A 14,240-nucleotide genomic window follows, 5' to 3' on the forward strand; every position below is an offset into this window, starting at 1 on the left:
CTATTCTGCTAGCATTAAATTAATATAATTCTTGGGACTGAAGGCTAACAGCTTGTATCCTCTTCCTGCATCTGTCAATATGCTTCCACTCCCTTGTATTGTTTTTGTATACTTTAAATATATTTAAATATATTTTTGTATGTGAGAATTTATGTAAATTCTTTATATTGCATTTTAGTATATTTTCAATTACGGAACAGTGGCTTTCTATAATTAAAGAGCCTTTTCAGGCCAAGTTGCTTGTTTAAGGTTGACATTTTCAAATAGTAATTTAGTAAAAGGAAATTTTCTATTACGATTGATGTAGAAATTTGAATGTTACCAAAAGCAGTGAAATCCAAATGGAAAACTCTTATAATGTGCATCATACCTTACATGATCTAGCAGGAAGAATTCACCACATACAATCTCCTAGGTCTCTTGGCACATGGTAGCATGAAGTCTGAACTGTAATACTTAACCGATTTTTTTTTTTTTTTTTTTTTTTATATGGCAGTGCTTGAGTTCTCCCTCTCCCACCTTGGGCTAATCTGTGCTTTAATGCATGTTACATCACCAGCAGCTTCTACTATTTTACTCACATCAGGGTTTCTTGAATTTTGGACAGCATGGTGCAAGGTTACATGACTTTACCAGTAAAGAATTTGTGAACACAAACGTGAAACCAGGACAAAGGCTTAATAATTCTTAAGGGTACCAGAATGCTTAATACTGAGTGAGAATAATGGAAAGAAAAATGAGGAAAAGACTAGGGGGAGAAGTCTTCAAATGTATGAAGGCTGCAGAGATTGAAGAAATGCACTCACTTCTGCATCCACTGTGAGTAGCTTAGCTTGTAGAAAGAAGGGGTCTGAGTTGGAGTTTGATAAGAGCTTTCTAATAGGAAAGAAACTGAAACACTGGAAGAGACTGGGAAGGCTGCAGAGTCTGTACTGTGGGGTGTTTTGGGGATAGTTTGGAAAAGAAATCTTTCAGGCATGGTTTAGAGGTACCAAGGGGATGAACCAGGTGATATTGCAGCATCTTCACTGTTTCTGTTTTCTGTGATTACTGTAATGATTTAAAAAAAAAAAAAAAGGCATTTTTCACAATCTGACTGTTTTTATTGTTGCACACGTAGGAAGAAGGAGAGACCTTGGATGTAACAGCAGTGATTAATGCTTGCACTTTGACAGAAGCTCGATATTTGCTTGATCACTTCCTCACGATGGGTATCAATAAGGTAGTGTATTAAGTGAAATACGTGTGTGCCAGGACTATGCCATGTACAAGGAGCAGAGCTGTGCTGACATAAAGACTGACTAATGTGCATAAGACAAAACAAAGCTGGTCAACACTACTGAGTCACACCGGTTCTCAGTGTGAAGGCCCTTCAGACCCATTGTCCCCTTCAACCTGTTGCCTGTTTTTCAACTCCCAGCAGAGCCTACTTCACTCTACTAATTACCTCATGTTGTTCCTATAAGAGCACTAGCTTTACATAATCAAATAAATCTCTTTCTATGTTTCTCAACAAGCTCCTAAAGAATGCTCAGGATCTCTTTTTAAAGACTGGCTCGGCCACTTCCTTAAAAATATGAGCCTTTAAAAAACTTGCTTTAAGGTGTATATTGATAACTGGCATACTTTAGTCAGACTTCTACTTTTCAGTAGAGCAATAGGGGCTTTTTCTGAAAGCCTTTGGGAGTAATATTTTCAAAATGAATATTTGGCAGTTTATAACCCTGTGCACACATATCATATGCTTTTGCTGTTGCTTTTCTTTCTGTTTGGAGGCCATACTCAGTGTCATTGAATCAAATGAAAGATTTCAAGGCTATTGAAATGGGCTTTGGATCAGTCCCACTGACCAACTCTCTGTTCTTTTTTTGCATTCTTGATTCATCACTATGCAGGTAATCAAAAAAGTTTGTGTGTTTTACATGGAAAAAAAAAATCCCACAATCACACTGGCTTCTGCAAATTTCAGTCTTGATTTTTTTTTTTTTTTTTCAGCCCTTGGGTGGGTTGAAGGGATACTTAATTCCTTGCAGCAGAGTTAATGAGAAAAGTGCCTCTAACTTACTCTGTTAACAATTTCTCCTTATCATGATAAAAAGCTCTGTTATGTGAAGGTGTTTCTCCTCTTTCTGATAAGTATTTATCGTGTAGAAAAACTGAGGGTATGTTTTCTTGCAAAATTGGTCATGCCTGCTGTCTATTCTGTTGTTTGTTTCCACATGCAAAATGTGTCTATTGATACGTTGTTTTAGTTCATGATAAAATCAGAATCTAATGTGTAAGTCCATAGTACTACACTTCTTTCTCAATTGCTAGTACTCAAAGTCCTCTGTTATCCTACAAGTCTTTCAAAAGATGTGTTGTACCTTCATGTGTCTTCTATTTGGAAACCATTCTCTGTAAATTTCCTTGGCTACATTTTCTACAACTAAAAAATTCCCACTAATCCATGGGTCTAGGGAAGTTCCCTTAGAATGGATTCTCTCTTAAGTTAGGCCATGAGATCTTTCAGCAGAAGCTGAAAGTTCACTGAGTGATTCTGTAGGAAAGATTACAGTTCTGGGGTTGTTTTTTTGGTGGTTTTTTTTTTTTTTGTTTGGTTGGGTTTTGGGGTGGGTTTTTTTGCTGTTTGTTATAGAGTATCACAGGTAAGAATTAAAAAAAAAAAAAGTACTTGTGAAAAACGGAGGTGCTGATTTTTTTCAGATGCTTGCTACTCTTAAATAAATGCAAAGAATCCATGAATTGTACTTGGGAGTTATGTCCAACTTTGCCTTGCAAATATGCATCTAGTGGCTGAGTCTCAGGAGCACAAGTTAAATGAATGCTTAATAAGGCTCTTCTTAAAAAAAAAAAAAAAACCAAAACCAAAGAAGGACCTTTAGTTGACACGATCTTTAGGATGTGAGAGGAAGGTTACAATGTACATGTTGTTTGTGTTTGTAGTTTTTAAAAAGTTTAGGCAATTTTCATTTTGTAACAAAAGAGTTGTGATAAAGCATTTGTTATCTTTTTCTTTCTTTCTCTCTCCTAGGGTCTCCAAGCAGCTCAGAAAGAAGCTCAGATCAAAGTTCTTGAGGGACGCCTTAAGCAGACAGAAATTACTAGTGCTACTCAAAACCAACTGCTGTTTCATATGCTAAAAGAAAAAGCTGAGTTAAATCCTGAGCTTGATGCTTTGCTGGGTCATGCTTTGCAAGGTAATTTTGTCATCTTGTGTTCTGAATAGTCAGCTGCATGTCATGTTTGCCTTTCATGCATGCTGTACTGGGCATTCTAGGCTATTTCTTTTCTGAATAGATGCTGTATTTTAACATCTCAAACTTTATTTCACAATTGATGTGCATGTATGTTAAGTATATCCCTTCAGCAGTGAAATGTAGGAAATAAATTTAAATAATCTGCTTGTTATTTTTACAAAAGACTATGCATTTACAATTTGGTATGATTTTAACTTCTAAATGTGAAATTTTAAATATGCAATCCTGTTCAATCATCATATGTTAGTGATTGTGAAAGTGGCATCATATGTCTGTTACGGCATCTATTCTGCTTCTCATGAGATGATATTAAGAAAAATTTAGAATACATTTGGGTACTTTTGTTTTATTTCTTTTTTTATAAATGGATATGTTTTGATTGGAGTGTTGCTTTTGTTTCCTTGTTGCTGTTATTTACACAGACCTAGATAGCATACCGCTGGGTAAGTATGTTTAGCTTTCTGTGTACTGTACAGCTGCATGAGTTACTAATTCATTCATGTTCACTAACTGGTGCATCTTAGAATTTGTGAGTGTGTGAAGTTTGCATGAGCTATTCTGTAAATGTACTCATTATCATGAGCTTACAGAGCATTTCTTCCTTTCTGAAACCACCCGTAGCCCTCATGTTAGTTAGATTTGTCAGATAGGAAGTGAACACAGTAAGCAGAGCTGTATTTCAAATTTATGACTTGCTGCTTACGAACCTATAGTATGTTCAGACTACATAAAGCTATTTCATGATACACTACTGCTGTAGTTGTGACAAATTCTGCTCATCTTTTTAGGTCTGAAAAAAAGTAATTCTTAGCATGCAGGTAATTTTTAACCTTTTGCAGATAGCTCATTTTGTAATGTAAATATTGTACAGAATGCAGATTATATCTCACTTTTTCAATTGGGTTTAGTTACTGAGTCTTTTGTTGTTGTTACTTTTAAATGATTCCCAAATACATTATGCTTATTTTCTCCCCTCCCTTGCTCCTAGCCACAAAATCGGCTATGTTTGAAACTTGAAAAAAATATTCCTGATGTCAGTAACAGTTCCTTTTGTATTGTCTTGTGTTACTTCTAATCCCATTATGCTGTCCTGTGCTAGTTTGCATAGGCATCTGAAACATTTCAAAAGCACAAGACTACTGAAAGTGTATAGATCATCATCTGGTGTAAGCTGGTGAGAACTTTGCTAGCTTCCTGACGGGTGACACCTGAAGATCTGTGTCAGGGCATCTTGCTGCATATGGCCAGTATTTGTTCAGGAACCTCAGTGGTTATTAATATCATAGTGTATCTAAAATAGACCCTTAATGTGTGTGCATTTGTGTGTGTTCACCCCTGTTGGAGTGAGAGCAATGTTTCTCCAGCCAGGAAGTTAGCATTGCGTTTTCTTCATCTCTGGACAGGCTTTTACTTATTAACAGCATCTGGAGCAGTGGAAAGACACTTGTTAAATGCATTGAAACAGTAGATCTCTTGTCAACACTTTATAGGAAGGAAACTTCACTATGGGTGTATCTCGGCTGAATATGCCATACTAACTTCAGTCCACACTGAAATCCAAACTGTTGATAGTCTGTGCTTTGTAGGTCACTAGTGGCTAAATGTTTTGAGCTGTAGGGAGTTCAGACACCGTTGTAGTGAGGCTTCAGGGCTGGGACTGCCAGCTGGTCAGCAGGGACTCTGTTGGTGCAGAGACTCCCTGGTAACCTGACATGATTCCCAGAGGTGGATGTGTGGGTGGCAGCAGATCCTGAGACCAATTTCACCAGGCTGCCTTGACAGATCAGTGGCAGTACCCAGCCAGCCCTATCCAAAGCAGAGGGGTTGCACTTCCAGGGTGCTTGTGAACCATTCCCTTGATGCCTATTTTTAGCTCTGACATCTTCAAAAGTTCTTAGCCATTTAAATACACTTGGCTTGAAGAAGTTTGGGCATTTGCCAGTGTAGTAGTGCACCTGTATTCAAGCTTAGACTTAAGAAAAGGGTTCAGTCTGCAGCAAAAGCACATCATAGGCTTCAGTTTTGACCCTCAGGATGGGTTTTGAATGCACACCTGCCTTGTGTGGGGATGAACCAGCTGCCATTCACTATCCCATCTGCTCTTGTGAAGAGTTAACATGACGACAAAGTTGAGTCCTGAAGCGTTGCTGGAGTGACTCCTTTCTGAAGAATTGTAGAAGCTGCTTTTCCTCCTCACCTGTGACATCTGGACGTTCATGGATGTGACTCACAGCCATGTATGTGCAGATCTTGAGGGGGCTGGTCAAACGCCATTTCCTCTGGATGAACTGTGCTGGTGTATTGCATTGTACTGGTACTGTTCAGTTGCCTCTGCATGAGGATGAAGAGAAGTCATCAGAAAAGCTCTCCACTGTTCTTCAATCATTGGTTTATTAGCAGTCATCTCAAATGCTCCTCGCATGCAGTACTGCCTTTACTAACTTTATTGCTCCTTTCATCTCTCACTCAGGACTTCTTGCAGAATCTTGCTCTTCTGCCTCTTCTTACTTCTTTTGTGAATTCTGTGTGCTGGTTTCTACCTGGAGGCTTCTTGCAGTCTTCCTGTGCTGAATTGCAGACAAACTGAAGAAAAATATCAATACATGTCAGGTCACAGATAAAATCCCATCTTTTGTGGCTATCCCACACTTTCTACTTTGCCTGTAAAAGCTGTTTGCAAGTTCTTCGAGAAGGGGATGAAGTAACATCACTCTAATATGAATCTTATAACTTAAAAAAAAATGCATTTATTTTATTGATGCTGCTTTCGTGCCTTGCTAGAAAAAGCAGTACTCTAGATCCCCTCTTCTGCAGAAGACATAGAATAATAACGTGTATAGAAAAGGTTTAATGTAGGCTCAAATCCGGGATGGAATAAAAAAGAAAGTTGAGTGCTATTCCTGTGACTCCGCTTTCTTTATAAAATTGTTGTATTTCTGGTAATTAAGGTTACATTGTTGAAACTAATACAGCAGTTGAGTGCCTCTGAAGTGCATTGTTGGTGTGAGATTGATGTATGGTTTTGACTTTTTCAGGAAACATTTTTAGATTTAGCATACACAAGAAGGCAGCATTTTCCTTTTCTCTTCTTCATTCCTTCTCAGAATTCAACTGGAGACTATATATCTTTCCTTCCTTTCTCCAAAGCATGAACTTGCACTTAAAACATGTACATGGACAAACCTATTTTAATAAGGGTACCGAATATATTGGTTCTGTGCATGACAAATGGTATCTGCTTTCTGGCAGAAATTAATAAACTTAAAGTGTCTCTAATAATAAAGAAGAGATCTAATGGAATGTCATTAGAAGATTATTTAACCCTTAAAATTTCATGAGTATGTTAAAAAATAAGGGACTTTGCTTGCAGGAATGTATTACCTATGTCCTTAAACCATGCTTAAAATGTATTATTAGAATCACATGCAGGTTAGGGGATTTGGTTTCCCAACAGTTTGGAACTGATTCTACACATGCCGTGGACTGGTTGTCTCAGCTTAATGTTTTGCACTGTTTGCATGCAGTCATGTTAATCTGATGTTTGACAGTGTTAGTGTGTGACATGCATGCTGGTTTTGTCTTTTGTGGACATTTTACTTCAGGAGCATTTGTGTTGAACAGCTTCATTTTACAATTAACTTCAATCCAATTGATCTCTTTTTCGGAAGCAGTTCTATAGTATTAAATGGTGGCATCATCCTGTTTTGAAACCTAAATGCTTGTACACTAATAAAGTGCTTGCTTCTTGTCAGCCCAAATGGTGCCATTCTGTATAAGCTGAGGCTGAGACTCAGCTCACTAGCTAGTTAAAAATACAATTTTTTTTCATTATAACCAGGCTGATTCTGTCTTAGAGCAAGAAGATGACAAAAAAAAAAGAGGAGGAAGAGACATCCTCACTGTCCATTGATTTACATCCTGTCTCTTCCATGTCTTGCAGTTAATTTCCTTTGCTTTATCTTCTTCCAGATTTCTTTCTAGAATTTATTTCTACTTTTCTGTCATCCCTGTTGCTCTGCTACAATAAATAGAGGACCACATTTGGCACAGTATACCTAGGTGTATGATTTATTTAGATTGTATGAAAAAACTTAGTTTAGATACCAGGAAAATTCAATGGCGACTGGCTAGCAAATAGTCAAGATATTTCGAAAATCCCTGCATTGTCTGAGCTGTTTTGTATAGCACTTAAAACCTGCACGTCCTGTTGTAGACAGACAGACTAACATGATTCTTTTGGAAATTTTCTAGAAAATTTGGAAGATAGTACTGATGAGGATGCCCCATTGCATAGTCCTGGGACAGAAGGAAGGTAAGCAATCTTTGTTAACAGGTAACTGGATCTGGTTCTAGAAAAATTACTGTCACTTCCTCTTTTTGTAACACATTATGTATGCATTAGAAGATACCTCTGACATTGTTCTGTTTCATTTTGCTCACCATTTTAGTAGAAAGAAGAATCAAAAATACACATTCTATGTAAATATGACTGTTTACTTCTAACTGCTCTGCAATTTTTCTTTTAGTTCATTATCTTCAGATCTTTTGAAGCTTTGTGGTGAAGTCAAACCCAAAAGCAAGGTAGGCTGTACAATGATGATGATGATTCATACTTTAATGGCACCTTCTGGGGAATGCTCTTGCTTTGCTCTAGAGACATTAGTGAATGAAGACGTGCAAAAGGTGAACCAATGTACCGTTCATGTGATTTTTATGTAATATGCTTTTGTGTGATCGTCCTCTCTGAGAAGCAATGATAAAAATGTACTTCTTCAATATTTTGTGGTCGAATTTTTATAGTTTCAGAAAGAGATATGTTCTTCCAATTACTTGCACTCCAAACTGGAGTAGATTTGCAATTTAATATTAGTTAGGCTGCAATTTAAAGTTAATGCCAGTGGGAACTGCGAACAAGCTTATTGTTTGCAATTTGCTTCTGTGGCCATAGAAATGTAAAGGAAGTTTATAAAATAAACAGAAGTTTGGCCTCCAGGCTCTTAATTACAGTTGGCACTGGAGGAATATATCTAGGCTGGCTGCAGTTTAATGTTAATGGCAGTGGGAATTGGAAACACGCAGACTGCGATTTTGCTTCTGTGCTCACAGGAACATAAACAAAGTTGGCAAAGTAAACAGAAGCTTAGCCTCCATTCTCCTAACTACGGTTGTCTTTGGAGGAATATATCTAGGTTGGCTGTTGCATTATTGGTAGCATTCGTTGGCATGCAGCTCTTTTTGGGCAGGTAACCTGAGTGAGTTTGGTCTGAAAATGTTGGCATAAAATAAACATGTCATTTTTGTAATGGCTTTGTTCAGACTGGACCTTTGTATTCCCCAGTGGCCTTTCTTTCCTTGAGCAATAGATTTTAATTTCACAGCATCATGACACCTAACGTGTATGATCAGTTTTTTAAGAATGACTGTATTGCACAAAGCTCAGCTCATTTGTGAGGTTTTCTGTTGTTTTCAAATTGTTGAAATGCTGAGCAAATCTTAATTCATGTTGGCCTAAACTACTTTTGAAGTGACATAAACTAAGTAAGAAGCAGAGTTTTTGTATCAGAAGAAGCATCGGTGTAAGAAGTCACGACAATGTAATTGTAGCTATTTAAATTCACACTTTGCTTTATTCCTCTCTGCTTTATAATGTTTCATTTGGACAAACCTTAGGAGAGTGATATTGTACTCCTGTAGTATTGACAGGCACTTGTAGTTGGTTGAAAGGATATCCTTGGAAACCAGTTGTCAAATCAGTGTTTCATGCTGTTGAATTTAACTTGCGTCCTCTGAAATCGTTGCCAAAGTGTACAGGTGAGCTCTTTTATTTAGTTTCTAAAGGTAGTTGCCAAGTGAATTAAGGGGGATGCTAATTACCAGCTATTGATAATCTTAAATGTAGCACTCTTGACACATACCACGAAATGTTTAAGTCGCAACTTGGTTTGTTTTTGTCTCCAGGCCCGCCGGAGGACCACTACCCAGATGGAATTGCTATATGCAGACAGCAGCGATTTAGTCTCTGACATCAGTGCTGCAGACTCTACTTTGGCTGGCCCTCTTGCATCAGTTGCAGAAACCCAAGAAAGTGGGACGGCTGCTGACACAAATGATACTTCTGCTAGGGACAGAGAGTTTATTCCCCCGCCATCTGGCTTACCTTCTAAGATAGGCAGCATGTAAGTCTGGCCATGCTGTACTAATTGTCCTTCGCTTTTGAAAAAATGCATGTTGCCAATTTCTTGTAATCTGTTATTTTAACTTTACAAAGGAGGTTGATAGTCTTGAAGCTTACTAAATAATACTGACAAAGCTCCTCCTTCTTTTCTGCCATCACCACTCTAGAAAGTATAAATGCACTGTTGTAAGTAATGTGTTTCTTACTGAAGATGTAAGTTCTGTTAAGCTGCTTTGTCATAGGAAAATTATTGTAGCCTTGTTTCTAAGTAGTGGGAAAAATCCATCTAGTACCTTGGATACTTTGCTTTATTAGTGCTATGGGAAATGCACATTCTAGGGAGGTAGTGAGAATCTGCTTAGAACAGCAGAGAGATAAAAAAGAAAAACAACACCCCAAAACCCAACCAAAAAACTTTATATAATATAGTAATAGTATCTGTATATGGTCCTAACTATTGGGTAAAAGCTTTCTGAGAGTCATCTTGTGTGGACCATGCTTAAAATTAAAAAGTCTATACAGTAATAGAGCATACAAGTGTAAAGCTGAAAGAAACATGTTGGATATTATGAATCCTCAAAAATCCTTTCTGTTTGCAGGGTTGCTCTTGCCTGCAGAACAGTTTTACTAATTGAAAGTATTACTTGATGCCAAATAGAACTAAAAATATTGTTTTCGTCTTTTTACTTTGGGGCCAGCAGGTCTCTCACATGCACTCTTTTTTTTCTTTTTTTTCCACTTGCTCTTGCTGTTCTCTTTATATTTACCAATATCACTGTTGGCTATTAGCCATTCACTGCTAGAGACCCTTTTCTTGGCTTTTTAGGTACTAGCTCCTATATTGCACAAACTCATGCGTAAACTGAATGCGCTTGCCACATTCAGTGATATGGAAAGACTGTATCCCATAGCTATCTTCATGTTACAGATTCTGGAATTATGCATCTTTTACTATCCATCTGTCCTATTTGCATAATATTTTTACAGCAGTCTCCATCTAATGTACATTTGCAATTTGTATTATTTTACCATGTATTTCCAGCATGTGCTTGAGGTGGCAATCATGAACAGTAAAACACTGCTGACAGCAATTATTAACCCATGCTGATGGCTTCAGTGCATTTTACAAGTAGAATCTGCTTGGAAAGAATGCTCTTGGGGGTGAGGATAGGTGGAGAAACCCACTTGTTTCAGCAGTTTAGTGTGAGATCACTAGAGACTTTTGAAGCTTCAAGATTTAAAACGTCAAGTGTTATGACCTGGCATCCAAGACTCAGGTAATACCAACTTTTGCCTCACTCCATCTTCTAGAATGTATTCATTTGTGAAAGTGAGCCAACAACGAGGCAAAACAGGATTTTCCAAAACTGCGTTCTGTGAGCGTTAGAGTTACGCGTTGTCAGTAAATCAATTCAATCAGCAGTAGGCCTCACATATATTTGGGTTTGTTATTGATCATGTTTTAGCAGATAAGTGATCAAAAATTCCCACAATCAATCTGCAGTGACTTCCTCACTGTAATTAAGATGCTTTTTCAAAACTAGAACTCAGTATACTTATACAGAATTGCTATTTTTGCTTGTCACTGGTCATTGTTAAGAAAGGTTGTCTGTGAGCCATCTGGCCTTCCTGTATGGGCCTGCAGTGCCATCATATCTCTTCTAATAAAATACATTCTTCTGGAGCAGAGTGTGGTCTTATTTGCAATAAACATTATCTCCCTTGCGCCACTTACTGAAGTGGCATTCAGGGATGTAGAAGCAGTAACAGTCATCCAAAATATGCATTCTCTGGAAGCGACAGAAATTAATTATATGCTTAGGTGCAAATTTAGGTGTCTGCATATGTACAAACTGCTCCGCTCTGGAAACCCCTCAGTTTTCTCAGATCTGTGGTGATTCAGAGAGATACTTAAATGCATGTGGGTAACAGTTTGATTGGAATTCTGTTTACATCTAGTGCTGTTGTCCTTTGATATGCTCAACTAATCTACAGCAGCCTCTTCAGAGTAGAGTGGTCTCCTGTAGGTCCTGTGCGAGCTCTGTTCAGATGTCTGATATCCTGGGAAATCTAAAAGGGCACTGGAAACCTGTAATTAGGTGTGTGTCTTGCTCCTTTTCGTTCAGGTCATTGACATCATGCACCTGTTTTTTACATGTATGCTTTGGAAGTTCATTCCAGCAAGACTGCTGCATTTTTATAATACCTGCATTTCCAGGCTTTCAAAAAGAATTCATATTATGATCATGCTCTTTACACCTTCTGAGGATGTGCCACTGTGGAGTCAAAGATGGAAGACTCAAGGGGCAGGTAGAGAGTGAGCAAGAGGGAGCTGGCTCCATGTCTGAGAATGCAGGATGCTGGCGTGAGGCAGAAGAGCTTGGGTTCCAGTTGCTGGTGTGGTTTGTTTAATGTAGTAGCTGCACGGTAGACACATAGGCAACCATGGCAGTGGAGACTATAACCCAAGTCTGTCATTCTTGCTGAAAGATCTAGCTATTGAGCTGATGATAGGATTTGCCTTGTGACTGCAGGACTTTTGCATTCCTAAATGCATACTGGTCCAGCATAAAGAGAGGGAGGGAGTGTGTCCTGTTCCAGCTTTTTTTTTTTCTTTTTCTGTCCTTTGCAGAGTATGCCTAGAGGTAAGGGAGCCCTGCAGAGAAATGGGTGCTCTGGCCTTGAGGAAAGAATTGAACCTTCCCCTTCTTTTTGTGTACTTTAACTGCTAGGCTTTTGTGCAAAACCAGGCAGGTTATCACTTGTCCTCCTTTTCCTGTCTTTTGAAGACCCTGGGGGGACACTAGGGTCTGCACGCAACTCTTGGCACTAGGTTCTACAGGTAGGACCTCTACCTTCCAATTAGGGCTTGTGTTCAGTGTGCATGTGATCACTTGAGATAGTCAGTCTCAGCTACTTGAGTCAAGTAGCTGTTCTTGGTTGTGTTTTCCTTGGTAAATCATGTTATTCTGCATGCCAGTCCCCAGATAGATTTTATATAGCACAGACTTTCTCTCAAGGGAAACTGGTACAGCTTTTCTCATGTAGAGAAGTTGCAGCTGTGTAAATCCAGAGCCTGTAGAGCTCTGAGATCAGATGCTAGTAACTGTGTCAGGCAGGTGGCCTGCCAACTGAACTTTGTCTGCTTAATAAAGTTGTGTGGCACAAAAACACTTTCAGAATCTGCTTTCTCTCTTTTAGTAAGTGTTTCTGGTCCTTAAGTTAGTACAAACAACTTCTAAAAACAAGAAAAAAAGGATAAACCAAAGCAAATGTTTTTCTGATTGCCCAGCTAGTGAGAAATGGGAGCTCAGAAGAGTGGAGACCATCCAGATTCCCTTCTTTTTTTTTATCTGACTGTGGTAAAATGATGATATTTGGGTGTCAGCATTAATGTTGCACTCTTGATCTTTTTCGGTATTTTTAATGGGGACTAAAACATTGGGAGAAAGACCATAGTGACTGTGAACTGGAATTATTTCAGAGAAAGAACTAGAGAGACGAAGGAGGGATGGAAAGCAAGGAAGAAGGGAAGGGGGGTTCCTAATTTTGAATTTGATATTGAAACATGAATATGTTAATGCAAAGTTTAATTCATATGCATGAGTCATCATGATTTCTCTGTTCTTCATGTCTGTAAGTGGTCTATTGTAGATGAAAGTTGTGGAATCTGAAATTCTAGATCTTAGTCAGACCTTCCATCTTTTCCATGCTCTTAATGTGAGATGCATACTCTGCTGTATTTATTTTAGTCAGTCTCTTTTATTGTTGAATTAGTAGATCTCCTTTGCATATTCAGTATCTGGCTCTACATATGTTGATGAACATATGTTAATAAACTTGGTGTATTTTTATATTAAAATGTGAGAACACATTTAGAGTTTGTAGATTCAAGAAAGACAATAGTAAGTTAAGCACATCCTGAGATTTGATATCTGAGTGGGAGAATGACAGCTAATGTAAGAAAAGCAATTATGTAAAGGGCCTTAAAGTAAGATAATGATTCCTCTTGCTTTAGTTCTAGACAGCCATCTCTGTCAGAGAAGAAGATACCGGAGCCTTCACCTTTAGCCAAGAGAAAAGCCTATGAGAAAACAATGGAAAAGACAAAGGCAAAAGAACAGAAACTGTAAGATTCCTTTAAATTTTTCTCTGAAATAATTTAAACCTTGGCTATATTTTCTTGAAAAGTAAACTGTATTTTTCTATTTCTTTAATTCTAGGACAGTTTTTATTGTTGGCAGTGAAATTATTCACCACTCAACTTCTGCGTGTGGGTTTTTCCTTTTCCAGAGTATTTTTCTGTACAAAATAACTCAGGAGCAGAGCCCTGAGAAAATACCCTTTGGAGCATTTGCAAATGACTTTTTTTTTTTTTTTTAAATGGAAGTCATCAATTTCTCTAAAAAACCTGCAGTTTTATAAGAATTTCTTCACTTTACATATGTGTGTGTTCTGCCTGGAGCTTTCACTGTTAGCACGTAAACTTTGAACGTTGTGCCACCTTGCACTCTGCAGCAGTTTGTAGTCTTAAGTTTATTATCTTCTCTAGGAAACATCTGTAGCTAGCATTATAATTTTATTTATTTGCTTAAGAAAAAAGCATCTAACATTTGAGGCATGTTGCATTTAACTTCTCTAACCATTCATAACCTGTTAAAGAAGATGTTCTTTTTTTCTTGTAGCTCAGATTCTGGAGCCCCAGAGGCTAGTCTGTCACCTCCTACTTCCCCACCAAGCCGGCCCCGTAATGAAATGAATGTTTTTAGTCGTCTTACTGTTTCTCAGGGAAACACATCAGTTCA

At 38.0% G+C, this 14,240-nt stretch overlaps 1 protein-coding gene across 1 annotated transcript in view; it reads left to right on the forward strand.

Moving 5' to 3' along the window:
* KIF21A (kinesin family member 21A) overlaps positions 1-14,240 on the forward strand; it is a 77,048-nt gene that overhangs the window by 45,212 nt on the left and 17,596 nt on the right. Inside the window, exons 25-32 of the mRNA XM_009324374.1 lie at positions 1,121-1,222; positions 3,035-3,200; positions 3,683-3,703; positions 7,512-7,572; positions 7,787-7,841; positions 9,219-9,436; positions 13,454-13,564; positions 14,121-14,240. Coding sequence (XP_009322649.1) covers positions 1,121-1,222; positions 3,035-3,200; positions 3,683-3,703; positions 7,512-7,572; positions 7,787-7,841; positions 9,219-9,436; positions 13,454-13,564; positions 14,121-14,240 — 854 coding nt within the window. The remainder of the gene's footprint in view (positions 1-1,120; positions 1,223-3,034; positions 3,201-3,682; positions 3,704-7,511; positions 7,573-7,786; positions 7,842-9,218; positions 9,437-13,453; positions 13,565-14,120) is intronic.

This window comes from Pygoscelis adeliae, unplaced genomic scaffold, assembly GCF_000699105.1.
Source record: "Pygoscelis adeliae isolate BGI_AS28 unplaced genomic scaffold, ASM69910v1 Scaffold315, whole genome shotgun sequence".
NCBI classification, from domain to species: domain Eukaryota; kingdom Metazoa; phylum Chordata; class Aves; order Sphenisciformes; family Spheniscidae; genus Pygoscelis; species Pygoscelis adeliae.